This window comes from Catharus ustulatus, chromosome 1, assembly GCF_009819885.2.
Source record: "Catharus ustulatus isolate bCatUst1 chromosome 1, bCatUst1.pri.v2, whole genome shotgun sequence".
Classification (NCBI taxonomy): Eukaryota; Metazoa; Chordata; class Aves; order Passeriformes; family Turdidae; genus Catharus; species Catharus ustulatus.
Window position 1 is genome coordinate 163,689,785 of NC_046221.1, and position 25,671 is coordinate 163,715,455.

The 25,671-nt window shown below is 50.6% G+C and overlaps 2 protein-coding genes across 2 annotated transcripts; one reads left to right on the plus strand and one right to left on the minus strand.

Annotated features, from left to right (window-relative positions):
* Positions 1 to 3,072: 3,072 nt before the first annotated feature.
* LOC117003891 (leucine-rich repeat-containing protein 14-like) lies at positions 3,073 to 9,191 on the plus strand. Its single transcript, XM_033074264.1, has 4 exons — positions 3,073 to 3,314; positions 3,548 to 3,945; positions 5,041 to 5,676; positions 7,646 to 9,191. The coding sequence occupies exons 2-4, from the start codon at positions 3,653 to 3,655 to the stop codon at positions 8,199 to 8,201; spliced, it is 1,485 nt and encodes a 494-aa protein (XP_032930155.1). The 5' UTR covers positions 3,073 to 3,314; positions 3,548 to 3,652; the 3' UTR covers positions 8,202 to 9,191.
* A 10,458-nt stretch (positions 9,192 to 19,649) lies between these two features.
* LOC117003954 (leucine-rich repeat-containing protein 14-like) lies at positions 19,650 to 25,130 on the minus strand. The gene is made up of 5 exons (XM_033074344.1): positions 24,787 to 25,130; positions 24,270 to 24,605; positions 23,552 to 24,190; positions 21,411 to 22,345; positions 19,650 to 20,610 (listed from the first exon to the last, which is right to left on the minus strand). Exons 2-4 carry the CDS (start codon positions 24,560 to 24,562, stop codon positions 21,784 to 21,786), a joined length of 1,494 nt encoding a protein of 497 aa, XP_032930235.1. The 5' UTR covers positions 24,563 to 24,605; positions 24,787 to 25,130; the 3' UTR covers positions 19,650 to 20,610; positions 21,411 to 21,783.
* Positions 25,131 to 25,671: the final 541 nt, after the last annotated feature.

Here is a 25,671-nt window from a genome sequence, read left to right on the forward strand (position 1 = left end):
CGGGGAGGTTCGCTCTGAGGAGACTCTGGAGTCCCCGCCGTGCCTCCCCCAATCCCGATCCCGGTTCCCGCGGCCATGGAGCGGCAGCAGGAGCTGAAGGTGCTGCTGAAGCGCTGGGAAGCGGAATTCCTGCGGGAACGGCGGCGGAAACCCAGCCAGGTGCTGCTGAGGAGCCGCGGCGGGAATTTATTAGAGGGGAAATAAATCCCTGACGGAAATCCCTGGAATGGAGGGGGGCTCATTTGGGATCCTCGGGCTGGTTTGGGAGGCTCCTGAAGGTGGTTTTCAAGTGTCCTTGAATGAGGAAAGTTTATTTAGGGGAGTCGTGGGGGTTTTTTGGCAGTCCTTACCAGTGGTTTTGGGATCTATTGGTTGGTTTTAGGAGTCCCAGTAATGGGGCAGGATTCGTTTAGGGGGATCCTGGGTGTTTCTGAGGTGTCCTTGGGGAGGTTGAGGGGATCCTTGAGGTGGTTTTGGGGTATTGGAAGGGATTTCTGGAGTGGTTTAGGGGGTCCCTGGAATGAGGGGTTTGGCTTGGTAGGGGGCCCGAGGTTTTTTGGGTGTCCTTGAGAGTTGTTTTTGGGGTGCTGGGGGTGTCTCTGGGGAGGTTTAGGGGAGACCTAGAACGAGTGAAGTTGGTTTAGGCGGTCCTGGGGTTTTTGGGTTGTCCTTGGGGTGGTTTTGTGGTCTTTGGACTGGGTTTGGGAGGTCCTGGAATGGGATAGGTTTAGTTTAGGGGGTTCTGAGGGTTTTTGGGGTGTACTTGGAATAAGAGGTGTCAACTTTGGGGCTTCCTGAGGTGTTTTAGGAGGTCTGAGAGAGACTTAGGGTTTGTTAGGGGATCTCTGGAATGAGTGGAATTGGTTTAGGTGGGTACTGGGGATTTTGGGGTGTTCTTGGGGTGATTGATGGGGTCCTTGATGCGGTTTTGGGGTACCAGGGGGTGTTTTTGGGGTGATTTGGGGATCGCTGCAATGAGGGGGACTGGTTTAGCAGGTACAGGGTGTTTTCGGAATGGCCTTGAGAGTGGATTTTTGGGTGCTGGGCAGATCATTTATTTCTAAATCATCTAAATCACCTGGCTGACTCTCTAGATCCAGGGGCTCAGATCTATTCCGATGTGGCATCTGGCTAGGGGATGTGGGGCAGGAGGAATTTTTATTATTATTGCTATTACTGTTATTATTATCATTACTTCCCTGAGCAGGGACCCATTTCCTCTCTCCTTAATCTCCCAGGTGCTCTCCTATTCCCTGACAATGGGAGGGTTTGGAGTCCTCTGCCTCTTGGGGGGCCTCCCTCAAAGATGGAAGGGCTGAACTCCACCAATCTCTTTCACTTTCACTTTCCCTGGCACTCCTCAGTCTTTCAACTTCCTCCCTAAACTGGGCCAGCAGCAAAAGGAGATCGTTCAGCTGCTCACAGCACAGGCCCCTGGAACCACTGATCAGCTCAAACTCTGCGGGCAGGAATGGCTCTGCACAGACTCATCCTTTTCCCAGGGTTCCATTTGGTTCCACGCACTTGTACCAAGCCCAGTTTTCCATGCTGGAAAAACCATTCCTAAGAGAAACCCCAAAACCAAGGGGCCAATAGAAACACAGCAAACAACACCCAGCAAAGCTCACGAGTGTGAAAACCTGCAGCCCTGCCTGCTCGCCCTGCCTGCACGAACCGCCGTGCACAAACTGCCGAGCCCCGGCCCTGTTTGCCTGCTCTGGGTCGGCACGGGACACCCCAAAAAGCCCCAGGATCCCCCTAAAACAAACCTGCGCCATTCCAGGGACTCCCAAAAACCTTCTCAGACCCTAAAAGCACCCCAAAGGACTCCCGCAGCACCCAAAAAGCCACTCTGAAGGACACCCCTAAAACACCCTGTACCCCCCTAAACCAATCGACCTCATTTCAAGGACCCCCTCAGTCACCCCAAACACATCTCAAAAAGCCCTAGGAGCCCCCAAAACCAATCCATCTCATTCCGGGACCCCTAAACACCCTCAAACACTCTCTAAGACCTAAAGGACCCCATGAACCACCCCCAAGAACACCCCAAAAATCCCAGGACCCCACTAAACCAATGCCACTCACTACAAGGATCCCCTAACAAACCCTAACTCTCTCTCAGACCCCCGAAAACACCTCAGGGACCCCCAAAAATGACCCCTCGCATTCCAGGGACACCCCAAAAATGCTCAGAACTCCTCTAAACACAACCTGCCCCATTCCAGGCCCCAAACCCAGACCAAAGATCACAAAAACACCCCAAGGACACCCCAAAAAACCACGGATACCCCTAAACCAACTCCCCTTATTTCAGGACCTCTCAAAACCACCCTAAAGACCCCCCCAGCACCCCAAAACCATCCCAAGGACAGGCTCTCCTAACCCAGCCCCTCTCAATCCAGGGACTCCCTAAACAACCCCACGGACCCCCTCAAGTACCCCAAAATCACCTCAAGAACCCCCTGCACTACCCCAAGGACACCCCAAAAATCCCAGGACCGCCCTAAACCAAACTTTCTCTCATTCCAGGGACCTCAAAGACTCTCTCAAATCCCCTAAACCACCACAGGTACCCCAAAATATGCCCCCATTTCCCATACCAGGGACACCCCACAACGCCCTAAACCAAGCGTGCCCAGTTTCAGGGACTCCCTAAACCACCCTGAAGACCCCAAAACCAGCCTGAGGACATCCCAAAAAAATTCAAACCCCTTCTAAACAAAACCCCCCGATCCAGAACCTCCCAAACCCCTGCAGCACCCCAAAATCACCCAAAAGAGCCCCCCCGCCTTAATTCCAGGGATTCCCCTCAGAGACTTCCCCACGCACAAATTCCCGCCGCGGCTCCTCAGGAGCACCTGGCTGGGTTTCCGCCGCCGTTCCGCCAGGAATTCCGCTTCCCAGCGCTTCAGCAGCACCTTCAGCTCCTGCTGCCGCTCCATGGCCGCGGGATGTGGGATCGGAATCGCGGATCGGGATCGGAGATGGAGAGAGGCTCGGCGGGGAGCCCCGAGTGGCCTCAGAGCGAAGCTCCCGCCTCTGGCAAACACCAACCAATAGGAAAGCAGGGATTAGTGATTGACAGCGAAGGGAACCAATGGAAAGGCGGAATGTCGAAGAGTCCTCCCATGTCGCCCTTTGAACAAATGAGAATTAAATAAAGCAATGACAGACAACTGGCAATATCCTATTAAAAGTAAAGGATCCGCCTTCAGGGATCGGTTGCCCTCACAGATTGGTTGGTACATCGCGCACACACAGAAGTCGGTTTTCCGTACGGGTTGTGGGCGAGTTGAGGCTGCGAGCGGTTGGTGAGTTGGGGCCGCCATGTTGGGGAGGTAGCGGCGAGGCCGGTTTTGGGGATCCCGGAGGGGACTTTGGGATAATTTGGGGATGCCTTTAAATTTTCTAGATTTCCGGAGGGGTTTGGGGTCCTTGACGGCTTGTGGGGTGGCCCTGGTGGGGTGTAGGTACTCCGGGACCCCATTTTTAGGGAGTTGCACCGGAGGAACCCTCACAACATCGCCCCCACCTTCTCCCACAGCTTCCTTTTTCCGCGGGATAACCTTGGATTCGGAGTTTCTCTGGAAATCTCAAGTTCCCTCTCATCTTGAGGGTCCCCCCTAATTCCCAGAGCCCTGCAGAATCCATGGATTCCCTCCTTTTCCTCTGCGCCCGCCGCGTCGTCGATCACCGCCCTCTTCCCGCCCTTCCTGCCGATCTGTATCACGTCCTTTTCCAAGCGGCGTTCCTGGATGGAAGAACCCTGGTCCTGCGGGATTTGGTGGCCACTTGGCCTTTCCCACTGCTCCACTTGCAGCGGCTCGTGGGGCACCGGCAGGTGCTCCGGGATCATCCCTGCAACCTCTGTGTCCAGGCCGTCATCCAGGCCGTGGTGGCGCAGCTCCGGCAGGAGCTGGAAAAGCCCGAGTGCAATTTCAGGTGGGTTTTGGAATTTTGGCATGGCCACAACCTCCAATCAGCCAATTCCTCCGTTCATCTTTGTGGATTTTCCTGATAATTTATTATTGCTGGGTTAAGAACTGGCTGGATGGGCGGGCCCAGAGAGTGGTGGTGAACGGTGCTGCATCCAGCTGGGGTCCCTCAGGGGGCTGTGTTGCAGTCAGTCCTGTTCATTATTTTTAGTGATTGCATGCATGAGAGTATTAAGTCTCTCATTAGCAAATTTGCAGATGACACTAAGGTAGGAGAGTTATGCAGAGAGACCTGGAATGGTTGGATGGATGGGCAGAGTCCAGTGGGATGAAGTTTAATAAGTCCAAGTGCCAAGTCCTGTATTTTGACCACAATAAACCCTAGAAGTATTATAGTCTGGGGATGGTGTGGTTGGAGAGTGCCCAGGCTGAAAGGGACCTGGGGACACTGATGGACAGCAGCTGGACATGAGCCAGCAGTGTGCCCTGGTGGCCAAGAAGGCCAATGGCCCCTGGCCTGGATCAGGAATGGTGTGGCCAGCAGGAACAGGGAGGTCATTCTTGCCCTGGACTCAGCACTGCTGAGGCCACACCTTGAGTGCTGTGTCCAGCTCTGGCCCCTCAGTTCAGGGAGGACGTTGAGACACTCGAGCGCGTCCAGAGGAGGCAGCGAGGCTGGGGAGGGGCTTGGAACACAAACCCTGTGAGGAAGGGCTGAGGGAGCTGGGCTTGTTCAGCCTGGAGAAAAGGAGACTCGGGTGACCTCATCACTCTCTGCAGCTCCCTGAAAGGTGGTTGTGGTCAGGTGGGGTTGGGCTCTTTCTCCAGGCAGCACTGACAGAACCAGAGGACACAGCCTCAAACTGTGTTAAGTGAAATTTAGGTTGGAAATTAGGAAAAAATGTTTCATGGACAGAGTTATCAAGTACTGCAATGGTCTGCCTCAAGGTGGTGGAATCACCATCCTCACCATCTGTGGATGTGTTTTAAAAAAGACTGGTTTAGTTGAGGTGTTCAGGCAGGTGTTGGACTCGATGATCTTGAAGGTCTCTTCCAGTCCAGTGATTCTGTGAATTCTGTGAATTTATTCTCATTTTTCCAGCCTGCGCATGCTGGACATGACCGGACTCTCGGATTCCGTGGCCGGCCGCACTACCACCGGGTTGAGCGTCTGGTCCAGCACCAAGGCTTTGGCAAAGGCTTGTGTCAAGGCGTCCAAGCAGCAGCGGGAATTCCAGAGGCGCAGATCCAAACGGCACAAAGGCCGCTCCGGAGCCGCCACAGCCGCAGCCACGTCAGCTCTGCAGCCCCCAGGCGTGGACGTCCACACCGACCTGTTTGTCGACAGGCGTACCTACAAGATCCTGCGCGATGCTCTCCAGGCTGGAGCTGCCAGCCCGCTGCGCCTCAAGTGCCGTGAATTCAAAGCCGTGGACATTTCGGCTTCCGAGATTGTGACTTTGTTGGAATCTCTGGATCCATCCTGTCTGCGAAGGGTGGAACTGTGCTTCAACAATTTGGGATTGAGCGGGCTCTCGGTGATCCTGCCCCACCTCTCGCGCTTCCCGGAGCTGCGCAGCCTCAAGGTCCGGTACAGCAACGTGGACGTGCGGCACCTGATGCCAAAATCGGCCATGAGAATCCGGTCTGTGGCCAGACAGCTGGGAATGCTGCCCAGCCTCCGGGAGCTCAACCTGGGATCCTCCCAGCTCTCCGGGAATCTGCGCCAGATCCTCTGGTGAGTTCCACACGGAGCAGGGCCTTCCCAGGGTATCTTGGGGCTATTCCCTGGGTATCTTGGGAGTCTTTTCCGACATGAGCAGTCCCATGGTTCTGGGATTCCATTGTCCCTATATTCCCATTATTCCATTATCCCAATAGTTCGTGACTCCATTGCCCCATAATTCCACGATCCCAGAATTCTGTGATTCTAGGATTCTCAAAGGCTGAACTTTAGGATCTTGGAGGTCTTTTCCAATCTTAGTGGCCTCCAGGATTTTGCTGCGCCAATATTCCTATGATCCCATGCTTCTGTTATCCCAGTAGCTCATGACTCAACATTTCCATTATCCATAAACTCATGATCCCAAAATTTCATGCTTCCAGGATTCCCAAAGTTTGGGTTCAATAGGTCTTGAGGGTCTTTTCCAGCCTAAAGGATCCATTGATTGCAAGAATTCATTATCCCAGTGTTCCCGAGATCCTGTGATTCTGTTATCCCAATAGCTCATAACTCAATGATTCTGTCATCCCATAAATCCATGATCCCAAAATTCCAGGATTCACAAAGTTTGGACTTTGTGATCCTGAAGCTTTTTCCAAATTGAATGGCTCCATGACCCCATAACTCCATTATTCCATAATTCCATAACTCTGTGATCCTGAGACCCCATAACTCCACAATTGCACAAGTCCCTGGCTCCATGATCCCATCCATAATCCCAGGATTCTCAAAGCTTGAACTTGGAGATTTTTCCCAACCTCACCAATTCCATTATTCCACGATTCCATGTCCCCATAATTCCCAAATGCCAGGATTTTCAGGGGTTGAACTTGATGTTCTTGGAGCTCTTTCCCAACCTCAGCCATTCCATAATTCCACAATTCAGTTTCAGAATTCCATGATTCTCAAACCTTGAACTTGATGTTCTTGGAGACCTTTCCCAACCTCAGCCATTCCATAACTCTTAATACCCCATGTGCTGGTTTAGGGCAAACTTGGGAGAAAACCTCCGAAGGGTCCCCCCATCCACCAGGAAGCAAACCCAACCGGCCCCTTCCCCAACCGGTTTGGGAAGAAATTTCCTGAGAGAGAGGTGGAAAAAACCTTTTTATTCAATAGGCAAAGCAGTACGCAGCACAAAAAAAATGAGCAATACTGAACAACAAAATCTCTCTCTGCTCTGAAGAGATGACAAATTCAGAAAGTTCTCCTGTGGTAGCTCAGCTCAGTCTGTTATCAGTCCCTCTGGAAAATGCCACTGCCCAGGCCAGGCCCTGGTGGGTCACATCTGCAAGCTCCTGGTGCTCCCCTCAGGTTCCAGTCCAGAACAGGTTCAAATAATTCAAAAAAAACTGTCTGGGGAACTTCTCTGCTTCATTTAGTCAAAAACTAACTTTAAAAGCAAAGGAGAGCTCCCTCCTGCTGTCCGCCACAGTGACAGAGTCCCGGAGATGTAGCGATGAAATTCCTGTCTCTGTGTTTTGAAAACAACCACCTCAGACATTCCACTGCTTCTTTCCCCCCTTCACTCTTAAATCCAGCCTTAAAGGTACAAAACCTATTTCTGGGCTTAACAGACAAATTGGGATAAAATTCAACATCACAGAGTCACCACAGGACACCCCGTAATTCCAAAATATCAGGATTTGCAGGCCGTGGACTCGGTGAGTCTTGGAAATCTTTCTCAACTTTAGTCATTCCAGCATTCCATGATTCCCAAACTTTGAGCTTTATTGTCTCAAGGTTTTGCCCAACCTCAGTGATTCCATTAATCTGTGATTCCATGACCCCTTACTCCTGAAATCGCAGGATTTTCAGGGGTTGAACTCGATGTTCTAGGAGCTACTTCCCATCCTCACCTATCCCATGATTCCATGGATGCAATCCCAGCTCTCATTCCCCACATTTCCCCCAGGAATCCTGACATTCCCAGCTTCCACCAGTCCTCCCCTGGGCCTCACCTCTCTCTTTTCCCTCCCACCAGCGACCTCCAGGCTCCGTTGGAAAGTTTGGAATTGGCCTTCTGCTCCCTCGTTCCCGCCGACCTCGCCTTCCTCACCCAAAGCATCCATGCGCCAGCCCTCAAAAAGTTGGATCTGAGTGGCCACGACTTCTCCCAAGGCCTCCTGGAGCCGCTCCGGCTGCTCCTGGAGGAAACCTCAGCCTCGCTGCTGCACCTGGATCTCATGGATTGCTACATGGATGACTCCAACCTGGAGGTGCTGCTCCCGACGCTCCTGCGCTGCTCCCGCCTGCGCTTCCTGGGACTCTACGGCAATTCCCTATCCACAGCTGCACTCAAGGATCTGCTCCAGAAAACCTTGGAGCTGGTGGATCTCCACGTGGTCGTGTATCCCGTCCCCGAGGATTGCTACAAACCGGACCAGCAGGAATCCGGTTGGGATTTTGTAGTGGATAAGGAGCTTTTGACGGCAGCCACAGCGGAGATTTCCCAAATCTTGGAGAATTCTGGGAGAACCGACCTCGTCTGGACTTATAATCCCTGCGTTCATGGAGCCCTGGACTACTTTTCCTTGTGATTTGCGTAAACCTCAGAGACAGGAAAAGCTCGGAGCCTCCATCATGGAAGAGTGCTGCCACCTCCCTCCTGATATCCAGATGTTTTCCGCCTCCTCCCAGTGGTTTTTTCCTTCAATTTTGATGCTTTTCTGCCTTTTGTTTGTTTTTTCTACCCCATCCCAGATTTTTCTGTGGATTTGTAGCTTTTCTGCCACATTTTGAGGTTTTACATCCCCACCCCAATAGTGTTCCCCTCATCCTGATATTTTCCACCCTCACCCCAGTAGTTTCCTGCCTTACGCCAGCATTTTTCCATCCCATTTCTCGATTTTTTTTTTTTGCCAATCTGGTGTTTTTTCCATCAGGATTGGCTTTGCACAGCGAAATTTCAGGAGGCTCTGGGGCTGGATTCCACGGGAAGCTGCCGGGAGCTTCTCTCATGTCCAGCAAATCCCATCAGGAACTCCAGAGATGTCTCTGGAATATGAAATGAGTCGCAAACAATCAATCATTGCACAGCTGGAATTCCAGAGCAGGAATTTGGGACATGAATGACTCTGGAGATGAATTGCTAAAATTACGTGGTGCATCCAAAGGGAAGCTCATCCTGGAGCTGGATACTGGGAGGGACCTGCGGATGCATGGGAAAAGGAGCAGATTCCTGGCAGGAATTCCATAGAGAAAAAAACCTTTGGAGCAGGATATTGCTGACATATTCACCTCCTGGAAAGGTCCATGAGGAATTGTCATGGGAATGACACATTGCAGAAATCCTTGGAAAACTCTGTCCATGGAATGGATTTGCATTAGAAAATGACTTGAAAAGTGACCTTGGGATGGATTCAAGGAGAAATCCATGAAGAACTCCCCTGGGATGGGCCCCAGCTCTCAGCACTGCTGGAGGGATTGAGGGAAAGCCAAGAAAGAATGAATTGAGGAGGGTAAAGTTGGATTTGGGGTCCTGTTACCCTGCTCTGATCCTGATGGAAATAAACTCATCCTATCCCAGATCCTGAGTCTCTTGTGCCAGGATGGGATTTCCTGAGGGATTTTTCCCCATCCTTATTCCGATTTATGAATATTCCACTATTTCCATCATTTCCACCTCATTTTGGAGTTTTTCCACCTAAACTTGGAGGTCATCATGTCCTGGTGCTCTTCTGCCTCATTTTGGTGGGGTTTTACCTCATCTAAGTGGTTTTCCTCTTATCCCGGTGGTTTTCCACCTCATTTTGGTTTTAGCACCTCATCCCAGTGGGCCTTCCAACTAATTTTGGTATTTCATGCCTTATTCTGTTGGGTTTTTGGGTCAATATTGGTGGTTATCCACCTAATTTCTCTCTTTTCATCCTCATTTTCCTGTTTTCCAGCTCACTTTGGTATTTTCCCATCACTTTGGTGTTTTCACCTCATTTTGGTGTTTCCCACTCACTCAATATTTTCCCACCACATTTTCTTGTTTTCCCCCCCTCATTTAACATTTTTGTAGGTGTTTTTGTACTTCATCCCGCTGATTTTTCCCTCATTCTGATATTTCCCTGCCTCATTTTCCATTTTTTTCCCTCATCCCACTGTTTCTCCCGGTGCCTGTGCGGCCCTGAGGGCCTAAGAGGGGAAAATGCCGGAAAACTGAGGGTGGAGGATCTATAGGGGATCTATGAAGGCAATCAGCGCCAGGAGCTGCCTATAGGGGATTAATATGGGGTTGCTGAGGTTCTGTAGAGGTCTGAGTCCCTATAAGGAATCGCTGGGAGCTCTATAGGGCACTCTGTGGGATCCTGTACAGTCTGGAGATCTATAGCGGCAGGAGCCCCCCTGGACCCTCTCGTTCCGCTTCCCCCCGGAACGTTTTCCCCGCTGCACCACCCGAGGGGCGCACACATTCCAGTCCCCCATGTGGCCACTTCCGGGTGGCGCCCGTGGCTCTGCCGTCGCTGTCACCTGTCGCGACAGGGAGGTGGCCCGGCCGTGTCGGGGGTTGCCGGTGGCTGTCGCGATGAGGGTGGGGGCGCTGCTGCGGCTCTGCGCGCGCCCGGGGCCCCGGTACCTGCAGGGACAACGGCCGGGGCGTGAAATGTGCGAGTGTTTGTATTAAACAGAATCAGTGTGTTGGAAGAGGCCTTAACAATAATCTATTCTAACCCTGACCTAACACCTATACTAGACAATGACACCGAGTGCCACATCCAGTCTTTTTTAAACACATCCAGGGATGCTGACTCCATCACCTCGCTGGGCAGACCATTGCAGTATTTGATCACTCTTTCCATTTCAAGTTTTTTTCCTAATTTCCAACCTAATTTTCCCTTGACACAGCTTGAGGCTGTGTCCTCTGGTTCTGCAGTTGCTGCCTGGAGAAAGAGCCCAACCCCAGCTGACCACAACCACCTTTCAGGGAGCTGCAGAGTGATGAGGTCACCCCTGAGTCTCCTTTTCTCCAGGCTGAACAAGCCCAGCTCCCTCAGCCCTTCCTCACAGGGTTTGTGTTCCAAGCCCCTCCCCAGCCTCGGTGCCTCCTCTGGACGCCCTCGAGCGTCTCAACGTCCTCCCTGAACTGAGGGGCCAGAGCTGGACACAGCACTCATTCATGTCTGCACATTGAACAGGACAGGCCCCAGCACAGACCCTGAGGGACACCCCTGGTCACTGATCCCCAGCTGGATGCAGCACCGTTCACCACCACTCTCTGGGCCCGCCCATCCAGCCAGTTCTTAACCCAGCAAAGAGCGCTCCTGACAAGCCATGGACTGCAGCTTTTCCAGGGAATGCTGGGGCACACAGTGTCAGAGGCCTTGCTCAAGTCCAGCTACACAACATCCACAGCCTTTCCCACATCCACCAGGCACTCACCTGGTCAGAAAAGGAGACCAGGTTGGTCAAACATGACCTACCCCTCCTAAAGCCGTGCTGGCTGGCTCTGATCCCCTGGCCATCCTGTAAGGGCTGTGTGATGACATCAGGATAAACTGTTCCATTGCCTTACCAGGCACTGAGGTCAGGCTGACTGGTCTATAATTACCAGGATCCTCCTTCCCACCCTTTTTGTGAATGGGTGTCCCACTGGCCAGCTTCCAGTCATCTGGAACCTCCCCAGTGAGCCAGGACTGTTGGTAAATGATGGAGAGCAGCTTTGCCAGCTCATCTGCCAGCTCCCTCATCAGCCTGGGATGGATCCCATCTGCTCCCATAGATTAATGAACATCCAGTCAGCTCAGCAGTTCTCTGAGTGCCTCCTCCTGGATAACAGGGGGACCATTCTGCTCCCTGACACCATCAACCAACCCAAGAGCACAGCTGTCCTGAAGGCCCAGTTGTTTTCCCACTAAAAACTGAAGCAAAGAAGGCCTTAAGGACCTATGACTTCTCACCTACAGTTACTGAGTTCCCTCCTTCATCCAATAAAGAGCAAAGGTTTTTCTTACCCTTCCGTTTCCCATTATTGTATTTGTATATTTTTTGCTTTACAGAAGTCACCATTTTAAGTTCAAACTGAGCTTTGGTCTCCATATTTTTTTCCTACAAGCTCTAGCAGCCCCCTTAAATACTCCTCAGAGACCTGATCATCCTTCCAAAGAAGAAACATGCTCTTTTTAGTACTAGTTCCTCCAAAACTTCCTTGCCCATCCAGGCAGGACGTTTGCCTCGTTGACTCCTCTTTGAGCACACAGGGACAGTCTGTTCCTGTGCCCTCAAGATCTCTGTTTAGAATCATACCCACCTTTCCTGAACTCCTTTGTTTTTCAGGGCTGCTTCCCGAGGAACTCTCTGCATAAGTCTACTAAGTATGCCAAATTGTGCCCTCTGGAAATCCAATGTGGAAGGGTTATTTGTGTTCCTTCTGATGTCACCAAATATCAAGAACTCTGTAATTTCATGATCATATTTTCCACTAGCCCATCTCAATTTACAAACCAGCAGGTCTAACACAGTCCCTCCTCTGGTGGGTTCACCCACTAGCTGTGAGAAAAAGTAGTCCTCTGCACACTCTTAAAATTTCCTGGACTGCCTTTTTTTGGGCTGTATTAAGTTCCCAGCAGATGTCTGGCATGTTGAAGTTGCCTACAAGAACAAGGGCTGATGATCCTGAAACATTCTCCAGCTGCTTACAGAATAAGTTGTCCAGCTCTTCCTCCTGCATGGGTGGACGATAACAGACTCTCAGTAGGATGTCAGCCTTGTTGGCCTTGCCCTTATTTCTTACCCACAGGCATCCAACTCCATCGTCAGCACTTTCAATACCCACGGCATCCAAAGCCTCCCTAATATAAAGGGAACCCCTCCACCTCTTCTCCCTTTCCTGTCTCTTCTGAAGAGTTTGGAGCCATCCAGTGCAGCACCCCAGCTGTGTGAGTCACCCCACCACGTTTCTGTGATGGTGACTACATCCCAGCTCTGCTGCTGCACCATGGCCTCCAGCTCCTCTTGTTTGTTCCCTGTGCTGCGTGCATTGGTGTGCAGGCACCTCAGCTGGGCTACTGATTTCACCCCTAACTCAGCCTCACCACCCTTGGGGCTGCTTCCAGACAGCCCAGCTCCATCCCCTCCCCCTTCAAAACTCATTTAAAGCCCTCTCAACGAGGTCTGCCAGTTCATGAGCTAAAGTTGTTGAGCTTCTGCCCTTTACAGAGATATTGATCCTATCTGGTTCCAGCAGGGCAGTGTTGGTTCTCTCTTCTTTCCAGTCCTTTTGGGCTGGCTCTGGACTGCAGGATATGAAAGGAGCCAACATGGGCAAACATAAAAGACAAAGCAGGCTTCTTTTCCCAGGACACAATCCACAGTTTATTCCCAAAGAGATTCCAAGGCAAAGAGAAAGCACAGGACAGGAGGAACAGCAAGGTAACTAACAGAGTGCCACCGAAGGGGAGGGGCCAGGGAGTACAGAACAAACCAGTCAGTGCAATATACAAAGCAGCAACTTAGTGCAATGCAACACCCCCTTTTTTGTTAATTAAAGTTAAAAGAAAGGCCTAAGGCTTATTCTGATTCAGAATATGAATTTACCCAGCACTTATGATTTGTGGACAAATTAGACTGCTTTTGGTTTGCCAACCCTATGTGGTTGACTTCTGAGGTAGTAGGGATTAACCCGTTAATGGCTTAGAAAATGAAGCAATGTAGAACTCTGAACACCAACACTATTAGAAAAAAGAACAACAAAAAACAACAGAATTGTTTTAACTATTGAAGTCCACCCCCCTGTGAGTCCCCAGCGAACAGTCCACTGTACCAATTGTTGGATTCTTGCTTTACCTGTCTGATCAATCAAGCTTTTAATTTCTCAGAGGGCTGTGTGGATGTTGTGAGCTTTTGAGGTTAGGTTCAGGCAACAAAGTCCTGGCACTTGTGTCCATGCAGCAGCAGGAGGAAGTCTATGGCTTCACAATTTTGGAGTGTGTCCTGCCTGGTAATTTCCTCATCTTCTAGGAGGGAGCTGGTGATGGTGCATGTTACATTTTCCTGTTTGACCACCCTGCACTCTAGGTGGCCCAATTCACCTAGGGCTTTGGCTGCTACGATCCATGGAAGGAACAGGGACACAGCAAGTCTTCTTGACTTGGCCCAATTAAAAATTTCAGAATTGTAATTTGGGTCCAAATTCTCGCATTTCTCTTTTGGATTTTGTTGGCCGGATAGTTTCCGCGAGTCCATTTGCTAATTAAGGTTTGGTGACTTGGTTTGGGAATTTAGGGTGCTAAGAGGGACAACCACCTGATGGTACATGGCCCCCCTAATAGCCAAGAAGAGATTCCTGCCCCACAATCTCCACAAATTAGGAACAGACCCTTAGGGAGGGGTTTGGGATGTGAATGGTAGGGATTGTCTGCTGTAACGTGGCTCAGAATATTACACCAGTTACTGGCAGTGAATTCCTCTCAATATTGCGGTATGTTGTGAAAGGTTTTAGTGCTTGATAATGGGCTGAAGGTAAAGTGAACACAGTGGAGGAACCCAATAACTTCAATTCTTGGGGTTCCTGGGCTGCTTTGGGCAAATTTGGCAGCCACTCCTCTATGGGGTTTTTAATTATAACAGTCTGCTGCCAGCGATTCTGGCGTGGTCGGACGTTGTGTGACTGAGGACCTGGGTTAGGCACAAGTGTGTCAAAGCTGGCTGGATATACTCCATCTTCCAATGAAATCACTACCAGCCAGGTGGACAGAGGGTCTCTTGCTGCTGCAGTGGACAGGCATATATTTTCTTGTTGGAGCATCTCTGCTAGGGTGACCCAGATGTTTTGGCGTGGCTGAGGAACGATCCACGCAGCTGTCAGACTGCTCAGAGCAAACAGGATGACAGCTTGGATAGGGCCTATCACAAGGTTGAGGTGGGAAGTAGTTTTTTTTCCTAAAAAGAGAAACATTTTTAAAGCATAATAAAAGTCAGTGTGTCTGCCAGAATGTAGCCAGATCTTACGAAGGTTTTCTCTCCTCTTTCTGGCAGTGTCTTCTTTTTGAAGCAATGGCTACTTGCTTCTCATCCCCTTCTGCTGGAGCTGAATTTTTGGGGACAAAAGGTTTTACCCATTTTTGGGGTACCCATTGCAGGCCTGAGGAGGTGGATACACTCGTGTAGCCACACCCCCAGGTAATGAGTCCATAAGGACCCTTGGTCTCCCAAGGCTCAGGGTCCTTAATTAAGACTGGTGGACGCTGGGACAACTTAAACTGATCACTGCTGTTAAAGTGACGTACCACCGGAGGACTCAAATGAAAAATTTAGAAACTTAATTGTAAACATGGCCTTGCAGAGATTTTGTTGTGGTGACATCAACACTGTTGAACTGCTCTGTCTAGCCAGGACTTGCCTGAACGTCTGCTGGGCACACTCAATCACAGCTTGACCTGTGGGGGATGCCAGTTTTATGTTCCACTCCCCACTGCTGGACAAACTCTAGGAACTCCTTGGATGCATGCGCTGGGCTGTTGACGATCTTGATTTCCCTAGGGATCCCCAGCACTGAAAGGCTTGCACTAGGTGTTGTCTGGCATGCACAGCCCTCTCTCCTGCCTGGGCAGAGGCATAAACTGCACCTGAATACGTGTCAATGCTTATCTGTACAAACAAGAGGCGACCAAAACTGGGAATGTGTGTAATGTCTGTCTGCCACACTTGACAGCTCCCAAGGCCTTGGGGATTAACCCCGACACCCAGCGATGGCATGGCCTGGAGCTGGCAGCTGGGACAGGTGGCCACAATGGCTCGAGCCTGACTCTGTTAGCTGGAAATGACGGATCAGACCTGGCACATTTGGATGGTACTGCTGGTGGCTCAGCTTCGCCTGTTGGAAGATGTCTGGGAGGTGTGCCTTTTCAGCTGGGGCAGCAAGGGAGTCTGCTTTACAATTCCCTTCTGCAGTTTTGCCTGGCAAATCAGTATGTGACCTTATGTGCATTACATAGAATGGATGCTCTTGATGTGAAACTAAATAAATTAGTTTTGAGAGTAACCTGAAGAGATGCTTGTTCTTGATGTCTTTGAGAACTGCCTGCTCCGCCCTGCACACTACCCCCACTACATAGGCTGAGTTGGTTACCAAATTAATTGGCTCCGAGAGCTTCTCAAAGACTCTCAATACTGCTGCCAGTTCAGCAGCCTGGAGTGACCCCTCCACAAACTCAACATCAGCTTCCCAATGCTGAGTCTGGGGACTTCTCCAAGGCATCACCAACTTATGGGACGCCCTGGACGCATCAGTGAACACTGTTAGAGTTTGAGCGGCCTACAGCTGCTTTTCTCACGAGGAATGCGGTGAAATTCCTCAATAAACAATTTGTGTGATGGGGCGTGAACTGGTATTTGTCCACTGTAGCTGTCCAGAGATAACTGGAGGTTGGCATTGCTCTGGAGAAGGTGCTTGGGACATCTCTTTGGTCAGCTTCTCGGGAGAGTTCCTTCCCTCCTCAGAAGGTTTGACCGGGAGGTGAATACACACAAAGTCACAACCAGCCAGCTCAGGCAGTCTTATCCTGGTTTTCTGGATCAGCTGAGCCATCAGCTCTTGTGGCTTGGTGATGATCTGGATCGTTGGTGGGAGAGGAAAACCCACTTTGTGATTAAGAGTGAATCTTTCTGCCCTTCAATCCATTGGACTATCAAACCATGCAAGTGTGGCAGCTTTCCCAGGACAATGAATTTCAAAGGCAGCTTGGGCTGATAACAATGAGCCTCCCTCATGGGCAAAACCTTCTGTGCTTTTTTGATTGCGGCTTTTGCCTCTGGGGTCAGTTCCCTGTGAGGAACCAGCTCTCTCTCCCCCTTCAATAAATTGAGGAGGGGGTCTAGGTCGTGATTGGTGAGGCCTAAACCAGTTCAAAGACCCACACAAGGAATGGAGATCCGCTAGGTTTTTGGGATCACTATCGATTTCCAATTTCTGCAGAACAACGGTCAGTGCAGTGATCTCCAAGCCCAGGTATTTCCAAGGTGGCACCCTTTGGACTTCCTGGAGTTGGAATGCAGCAGAGGTTAAAACTTTAATCACTAGGTCAAGTGTGTATTGGAGCATAGACTCATTGGGGGCGCACACCAGCACATCATCCATGTAGTGAAGGGTGACAGCTTCCCTTTTTTGGGCGCACACTGGGGACAGCAATGAGTCCACGTACCACTGGCAGATGAAAGGACTGCAGTTGGTGCCTTGCAGCAGCTCTTTCCAGTGGTAGAGCTCCACTGGGGCTTCTCGATTTATAGCAGGAACCGAGAAGGAAAACCGTGGGGCCTGCACTGTGAACAAGTGAACAATCTAATTTTGCTGCTGGCCTGTGGGAAATGCATTTGTAGAGAGCTTTTAGGGCCTGACAGAAGGCCTCAAAATTTGAGAGATCCCTGGGGAATGCCCCATGAACTCAGCCTTTATTCAAATAAAGCAAAAAGGATTCCTCAATCTCCTTTTTGGACATGAACCTCTCGTGGATTAATTTTCCTGAAACCCATACTCAAATCCCATAATACCCCAAACCATATAAAATGCAAATCCCAAAAACCCCAAAATCCCCAAAATCGTCAAATCCCCCAAAAACCCCAAGTCCCCAAAAAACCCCAAATCCTCCATGATCCCCAAATCCCCAATTCCAGACCATTTTATCCTTCCAGGCTGAATTATATGTGGCTCCGCAGGAAACCCGCAGTGAGTTTGAGAGGAAATTTGGGGATTTTGGAGCTTCAAAACCACCAAAACAAATTAAAATCTATCGATCCCCTGTGCCATGTCCATGTTGATCCCCGTAATACAAACACTCGCGGGTTCCAGGCCCCGGCCACTGTCCCTGCAGGTACCGGGGCCCTGGGCGCGCCCAGAGCCGCAGCAGCGCCCCCACCCTCATCGCGACAGCCACCGGCGACCCCCGACACGGCCGGGCCACCTCCCTGTCGCGACAGTGACAGCGACAGCAGCACCACCCGCAAGTGGCCACCAGGGGGACCGGAATGTGTGCGCACCTCGGGTGGGGCGGCGGGGAAAAGGTTCCAGGGTAAAGCAGAAGTGGAGGGGGAGGAGCTGGAGGATCGTTCCTGCCGCTATAGAGGCACCTATAGATCTCCAGACCGTGTAAAACCACCAGAGCTTCCCTTTAGGGTTCCGCACCCCTACAGACACTCAGCAATCCCATAAAAATCCCCTATAGGCAGCTCCTGGCGCTGCGTGCCCTCACAGATCCCCTATAGATCCCCCACCCTCAGCTTCCCGCCATTTTCCCCTCTAGGCCCTCAGGGCCCCACAGGCACCGGGAGAAGCAGCGGGATGAGGGGAAAAGCGTATAAACTAGCAGGCCCTCTTGAATGAGGTACAAAACCACCTAGGACAGGGTGGAAAAATAGCAGGATGAGGGGAAAAGTGCCAGGATGAGGAGAAAAAAAGTTAAATGACGCAGAAAAAAACAAGAAAATGAGGCAGGAAAATACCGAGATGAGGGGGAAAACACCAAATTGACCTGGAAAACATCAAAATGAGGGTGAAAAAAGAAATTAGGTGGGAAAACACCAAAAATGAGGTAAAAAACCCAACAGAGTATGTCCCAAAATAAGAAAATTCAATGGGAAACCACAAGGATGAGGTGGTAAAACACGGAAATGAGGGGGAAAACCACAAGGATGAAAGGAAAACCACTGAGATGAGGAACAACCCCAGAAAAGTGAGGCAGAAAAGCACCAGGACTTGGCAGAAAAACACTGGGATGAGGGGAAAATATTGGGATAAGGCAAAAAAAAAGCAACCCAAACTGAGGTGGAAAACAACCAAAATAAAGGAGGAAAACACTAGAATGAGGGTGGAAAGAATGGATGGGGGAAATCCTGAGATGAGGCAGAAAACAGAAAAATGAGGTGGAAAAACACTGGGGTGAGGAGAGAAAATATTGGGAAAAAGTGGAGAAACACCAAGATGCCAAACCCGCCAAAATGAGGTGGGAAAACAGAGGTAAAAGGTGATAAGACCCCAGAATGAGGTGGACAACTACCAGGATTAGGTTGAAATGCTACAAAATGAGGTGGAAATGAAGGAAAACATGGAGGATTCATGGATAGGGATAAGGATCAGGAAAGATCCCTCAGGAAATCCTGTCCAGGCACAACAGACTCAGGATCTGCAATAGGATGAGTTTATTTCCAATAAAATCAGAGCAGGATAACAAGACCCCAAATCCAACTTTTCCCTCCCCAAATTCACTTGCCCAGCTTTCCCTCAATCCCTCCAGCAGTGCTGAGAGCCGGGGCCATCCCAGGGCAGGTTTCCATGGATTTCTCTGTGAATCTACCCCATGGTCAGTTTTCAGAGTATTTTCTAATGCAAATCCATTCCATGGCAAGAGTGTTCCATGGGTTTCTGCAGTGTGTCATTCCCATGGAAGACAATTCTCTTGGAGTTTTCCAAGGGGTCATTATGTCAGGAATATCCTGCTCCAAAGGTTTTTTCCCTCTGTGGGATTCCTGGCAAGAATCTGCTCCTTTTTCCCAAGATCCAGCTCCAGGATGAGCTTCCCTTTGCATGCACCACGTAATTTTGGCAATTTCCACTCCAGCACCTTGGAATCATCTCCTGAGTCGTTCCTGTCCCAAACTGCTGCTCCGGAATTACAGCTGTGCTATGATTGGTTTCTTCTGTCTTCACTCTTATTCTAAAGGTGTCTCTGCTTCTCCTGATGGGACTGGCTGGACAGGGGAGAACCTTCTGGCAGCTTCCTCTGGAATTGAGCCACGGAGCTGCCTTGGATTTGGCTGTGCAAAGCCAATCTTGATGGAAAAAACACCAGGATGGGCTGGAAAAATGATGAAATGGGATGGAAAAATATCAGGATGAGCCAGAAAAATACTGGGATGAGGGGGATGAGGGGAAAACTATCAGGATGGGGAGGAAAAACCTCAAAATGTGTTAGACAAGCTACTAAACCAGGGAAAAATCTTGGGATGGGTAAGAAAAACATCGGGATGAGGTGGAAAACTAACAAAACCAGGCATAAAAGTCTGGTGAGACTGATAGCACTGTAGATTTAATTAGCAAATGCAGTTTGATAACCAAGATGCCTTGGCAAGAGCAAAGAGAGCTTTGAAGATTACAGGAAGGTTGGATCAAGACTGGTGACAGGAAGGAAAATTTAACAAGTAGAAACTGAAAGTTTATTTGTGTAATGTTTAACCCAATAAACGTAGTAAAAAATTACTCACCTTCCTGAAAATGGTATATGAGCATATGTAGCTCGAAGTAAAATTCAGATTCTGATCACAAATCACTAGTCCCCATTTCAATTGTCACTAGAAAAACATAGAAATAAAAGGAAAAAGCCACTGGAATGAGGTGGAAAACATCTGGATATCAGGTAGGAGGCAGCAGCGCTTTTCTGCAATGGAGGACCTGAGCTTTTCCTGTCTCCAAAGTTTTCCCAAATCACAAGAAGTAGTCCAGGGCTTTGTGGCTGAAGGGATTATAACTCCAAATGATTTCAGTTCTCCTGGTATTTTCCAGCAGCCGGGAAATCTCTGCCTCAGCTGCCGACAAAGGCTCCGGACCCAAGACTTATTCAAAATCCCAGACAAATTCCGACAGCTCCGGCTTGTAGCAATAAACGTGGTAAGGATGCACGACCAGGTGGAGATTTGGCAGCTCCAAGGTTTTCTGGAGCAGATCCTTGAGTGCAGCTGTGGACAGGGGATTGCCGTAGAGTGCAGGTGGGAGCAGCGCAGGAGCGTGGGGAGCAGCACGGCCAGGTGGGAGTCGGCAATGCGGCATTCCATGAGATCCAGGTCAACCAACAAGGCCGAGGTTTCCTCCGGGAGCAGCCAGAGTGGCTCTAGGATGCCTTGGGAGATGTCATGGCCGCCCAGATCCTACATTTTCAGGGCCAGAGCGTGGAAGCTTTCAGAGAGGAAAGGAAGTCGGCGGGAAGGAGGGAACAGGAGCCGAAGTCCAAGCTTTCCAACGGAGCCTGGAGGTCGCTGGCGGGAAGGAAAAGGGAGAGGTGAGTCCCAAGGGAGGACTGGTGGGGGCTGGGAACATTGGCATTCCTGGGAGAAAAGCGGGGAATGAGAGCTGGGATTGCCTCTCTGGAATTGTGGCATTGTGGGATGGTTGTGGTTGGGAAAGAGCTCCAGAAGACCAAGTTCAACCCCTGAAATGTCTGGGATTTTGGAATGATGGGATCATGGAATAATGGAATCACTGAGGTTGGACAAAATATCCAAGACTATCAAGTTCAAGGTTAGAGAATTCTGGGATAATGGTATCCTTGAGCCAGGGAATTGTGGAATTGTGGAGTAAGGGGATCATGGAGCTTTTAAGTTGGAAAAGGTTTCAGGATCATCAAGTCCAATCTCTGGGAATCCTGGAATCAAGGAATTATGGGATCATGGATTCCTGGACTATTGGGATGATGGGATCATGGGAACCTGGGATGACTACAGCTGGAAAAGATCTCAGGGACCATCCAGCCCAAACTTGGGGAATTCTGGAATCAAGGATTGGGATAATGGAATCATGGGAATATTTGGATAATGAAATCCTGGAATCATGAGGTCCCTAAGATTGGAGAAGATCTCCAAGAGCCTGAACTTTAGCCTTTGGGAATCCTGGAAATACAAAATTTTGGGATCTTGGAATTATGGGACTACAGAATTACTGAGTCATGAACAATTGGGACAACAGCATCACAGGATCATGGGAACATTGGGATAAGGAATTCCTGAAATCAGTGGATCCTTCAGGCTGGAAAAGACCTGCAGGACCCATTGAGCCCCACCTGAAATCGAGCTCCCGCCAGAGCTGCGCCACCACGCCCTGGATGACGGCCTCGAGACAGTTGACGAATGTATGATCCCAATGCAGCTCCTGGTGCCCCACGAGCAGCTGGATGTTGAGCAGTAGGAAAGGCCAAGTGGCCACCAAATCCTGCAGGACCAGGGGTCTTCCATCCAGGAATGCCACTTGGAAAACGACGCGATAGAGATGGGTTAGGGTTAGGGTTTAGCACCAAAATGAAAGGAAAAATCCACTGGAATGAGGCAGAAAAGCACCAGGATAAGATGGAAAACACCTGGATTTCTGGAAGGAGGCGGCAGAGCTTTTTTGCAATGGAGGCTCTGAGCTTTTCCCGCCTCTGAGGTTTTCCCAAATCACAAGGAGAAGTAGTCCAGGTCTTCGTGGTCAGGATCGTCAGTCCAGACGAGGTCGGTTCTCCCAGAATTTTCCAGCAGCTGGGAAATCTCTGCTTCAGTTGCTGAGAAAAGCTTGTCATCCAGAGACTCATCAAAGCAATCAAAATCGAATTCTGATGGGTCCAGCGTGTGGCAGTCCAGGGGGATGGGATACACTACCAGGTGGAGATCCAGCAGCTCCAAGGTTTTCTGGAGCAGATCCTTGATCGTGGCCGTGGACAGGGGATTGCCGTAGAGTCTCAGGAAGCGCAGGTGGGAGCAGCGCAGGAGCGTCGGGAGCAGCATGGCCAGGTGGGAGTCGGCAATGTGGCAATACGAGAGATCCAGGCACAGCAGTGAGGCCGAGGCTTTCTCCAGGAGCAGCCGCAGCGGCTCCAGGAGGCCTTCGGAGACATCAAGGCCGCTCAGATTCAACCTTTTGAGGGCCGGAGCGTGGATGCTTTGGGAGAGGAAGGCGAGGTCGGCAGGAACGAGGGAGCAGAAGGGCAATTCCAAGCTTTCCAACGGAGCCTGGAGGTTGCTGGTGGGAGGGAAAAGGGAGAGGTGAGGTCCAAGGGAGGACTGGTGGGAGCTGGGAATGTCAACATTCGTGGGGGAAATGCAAGGAATGAGAGCTGCGATTGCATCCCTGGAGTCATGGGATTGTGGGATGGGTGAGGTTGGGAAAGTGCTCAAAGAAAATGAAGTTCGACCCCTGAAACTCCTGGGCTTTTGGAATGATGGGGTCATGGAATCATGAAATAATGGCATCACTGAGGATGGGTAAAATCTCCAAGTTCAAGCTTTGAGAATCCTGGGATTATAGGATCATTGATCTTGGTAATTGTGGAATTGTGGAGTTACGGGGTCTTGGGATCACAGAGTTATGGAGTTATGGGACCATGGAGTTATGGGATTACAGAGTGATTAAAGCTGGAAAAGGCTTCAGGATCATCAAATCCAACCTTTGGGAATCCTGGAATCAAGGAATTATGGGATCATGGAGTCCTGAACTATTGGAATAATGGGATCATAAAAACCAGGGATCACTAAGGCTGGAAAAGATCTAAGGGACCGTTGAGCCCGAGCTTAAAGGATAAGGACACTGGAATCATGGGAATATTGGGATAATGAAATCCTGGAATCATGGGATCACTAAGATCAGAAAAGATCTCCAAGATGCTGAAGTTCAGCCTTTGGGAATCCTAGAATTATGGAATTTTAGGATGATGGAATTATGGGATGATGGAATCATTGAGCCATGAGCTATTGGGATAACAGAATCTCAGGATCATGGGAACATTGTGTTAATGAATTCCTGGAATCAATGGATCCTTCAGGGTGGAAAAGATCCTCAAGACCCACTGAACCCCAACTTTGGGAATCCTGCAATCAGGGTATTTTGGGATCATTATTTTATGGGATAATGAAAACTTTGAGTCATGAACTACTGGGGTAAAAGAACCATGGGATCATGGGAAATATTGGCATAAGAAAATCCTGGAATCACAGGATCACTAAGGTTTGAGAAGACCTCCAAAATCCGAAAATTCGGCCTTTGGGAATTCTGGGATCATGGGACAATGGAGTCACAAACTGTTGGGATAATGGAATAATGGGAACATCAGGATAATGAGATCCTGGAACCACAGGATCACTCAGGTCGGAAAAGACCCCCAAGATCATTGAGCCAACCATTTGAAATCCCTGGAGACCACGGGAAGGTCCCTCTCCGTGGGGAACTCACCAGAGGATCTGGTGCAGATTCCCAGGAAGCCGGGCGGATCCCAGGTTGAGCTCCCGGAGGCAGGGCAGCATTCCCAGCTGCTTGGCCATGTCACGGATTACACTGGCTGATTCAGGCGTTGGGCCCTGCACGTTTATGGTGATGTTCCAGAGCTTGAGGCTGCGCAGCTCCGGGAATCGCAAGAGGTGTGGCAGGATCACTGAAAGTTCAGCTAATCCCAAACTGGTGACATGCAGTTTCACCCTCCGCAGACAGGATGGATCCAGAGAGTCCAACAAAGTCACAATCTGGAATGCTGAGATGTACCTTGGGTGGAATTCGCGGCACTTGAGGCGCAGCGGGCCAGCAGCTCCGGTCTGGAGCGCGTCACGCACGATCCCATAGGATATTTTGTCAACGGCCAGGTCGATGTGGACGTCCACGCCTGGGGGCCACAGAGCAGCCACGGCCGTTGTGGCTCCAGAGCGGCTTTTGTGCTGCTTGGATTTGTGCCTCTGGAATTCCTGGTGGTGCTTGGAGACCTCCACACAAGCCTTGGCCAAACCCTTGGTTCTGGACCAGAAGGTCAACCAGGCAGGAGTGTGGCTGGACATGGAATCTACGAGTCCGGTCATATCCAGCACGCGCAGCCAGCACTTGCTGGAAAAAATAGGTAGAAACCATCAGAATACCGGGAGATACTGGAGGTTGTGGCCATGCTGGAATTCCCAAAACCCACCCGGAATCACTGCTGGGCTCTTCCAGCTCCCGCTGGAGCTGCGACACCACGCCCTGGATGACGGCCTGGTCACAGTCGATGCAGGGATGATCCCCAAGTGGGTCCCGGTGCCCCACGAGATGCTGGAAGTTGAGCACTGGGAATGGCCAAGCAGGCACCAAATCCCGCAGGACCAGGGGTCTTCCATCCAGGACCACCACTTGGAAAAGGACGGGATAGAGATGGGTGGGAATGGAGGGAAGAGGGCGCTGGGCAACGACGCGGCGGGCGCAGAGGAAAACGAGGGAATCCATGGATTCTTGGAGCTCTGGGAATTAGGTGAAATTCGGGGGACCCCTGAGACAGAGAAATTGAGAATTAAGAATGAAGTATCAAGAAATGGTTTGAGTAAAAGGGGCCTGACAAAACTGCGTGTTTACTGTAATTTACAGTGCTGACAAGAACAGCAGGAGACCAAGGCTACAAGGTGAGGTCAGGAGCTATCGCCCATGCACCTCAGCCCTGAATAAATACATACCTACTCTTGGAACTTCTCTTGTGGGTTATAGAGTGCTTTTCCGCGACTCACCCCCAGGATGTGAAATCACCAGGGGAGCATTGCAGGGAAACTCCGAATCCAGGGATATCCCGAAGAAGAGGGAAGCTGTGGGAGAAGGTGGGGGCGGTGTTGTGAGGGTACCCCAAGAGCAGCTCCCTAAAAAGGGGGTCCAGGTGTACCCCCCCCCACCCCCCACCAGGGCCACCCCAAAATCCCTCAAGGATTCCAAACCCCTCCGAGAATTTCGAAATTCCGACAGGGATACCAAAAGTATCCCGAAGCCACTTCAGGGATCCCTAAAACGGGCGCTGCTTCCCCCGCCATGTCGCCCCCAACTCACCCCCAGCCCGTACGGAAGCTCCCCTTGCGTGTCTGCGCTTTGTCCCAACCAATGAGTGAGCGAGACCCATCCTAGAGGCGAGTTAATTGGATCTTACAGCTGTCTGTCAATATTTTAGTTAATTCTCATTGGCTCAACAGCGTCGTGAGCAGAGGCTATGACAATCCGCCTTTCCATTGGCCTGCTTAGCTGTCAATCAACAGCTGCTGCTTTACTATTGGATGACGCTGGGCGGGAGCGGGAGATTCGCTCTGAGCCGATTCTGGGGTCCGTCCCGAGCCTCCCTCCATGCCGATCGGTCTTCCCTGATCCCGATCCCTCATCGCTGATTCCCGATCCCGGTTTCCGCGGTCATGGAGCGGCAGCAGGAGCTGAAGGTGCTGCTGATGCGCTGGGAAGCGGAATTCCTGCGGGAACGGCGGGAAAACTCAGCCAGGTGCTTCTAAGGGGCCGCGGCGGGAATTTGTGAGGGGGGGAAATCCCTGAGGGGAATCCCTGGAACTGGGGAAGGGCTGGTTTGGGGG

Bases quoted from the DNA above. Each gene is read 5' to 3' on its own strand.
- LOC117003891 (XM_033074264.1), top strand. From the start codon at position 3,653: ATGGATTCCCTCCTTTTCCTCTGCGCCCGCCGCGTCGTCGATCACCGC. The intron at 3,946-5,040 runs GTGGGTTTTGGA...TCATTTTTCCAG, and splicing joins AAGCCCGAGTGCAATTTCAG to CCTGCGCATGCTGGACATGA. The intron at 5,677-7,645 runs GTGAGTTCCACA...CCCTCCCACCAG, and splicing joins AATCTGCGCCAGATCCTCTG to CGACCTCCAGGCTCCGTTGG.
- LOC117003954 (XM_033074344.1), bottom strand. From the start codon at position 24,562: ATGGATTCCCTCGTTTTCCTCTGCGCCCGCCGCGTCGTTGCCCAGCGC. The intron at 24,191-24,269 runs GTGGGTTTTGGG...TATTTTTTCCAG, and splicing joins GAGCCCAGCAGTGATTCCGG to CAAGTGCTGGCTGCGCGTGC. The intron at 22,346-23,551 runs GTGAGTTCCCCA...CCCTCCCACCAG, and splicing joins AATCTGCACCAGATCCTCTG to CAACCTCCAGGCTCCGTTGG.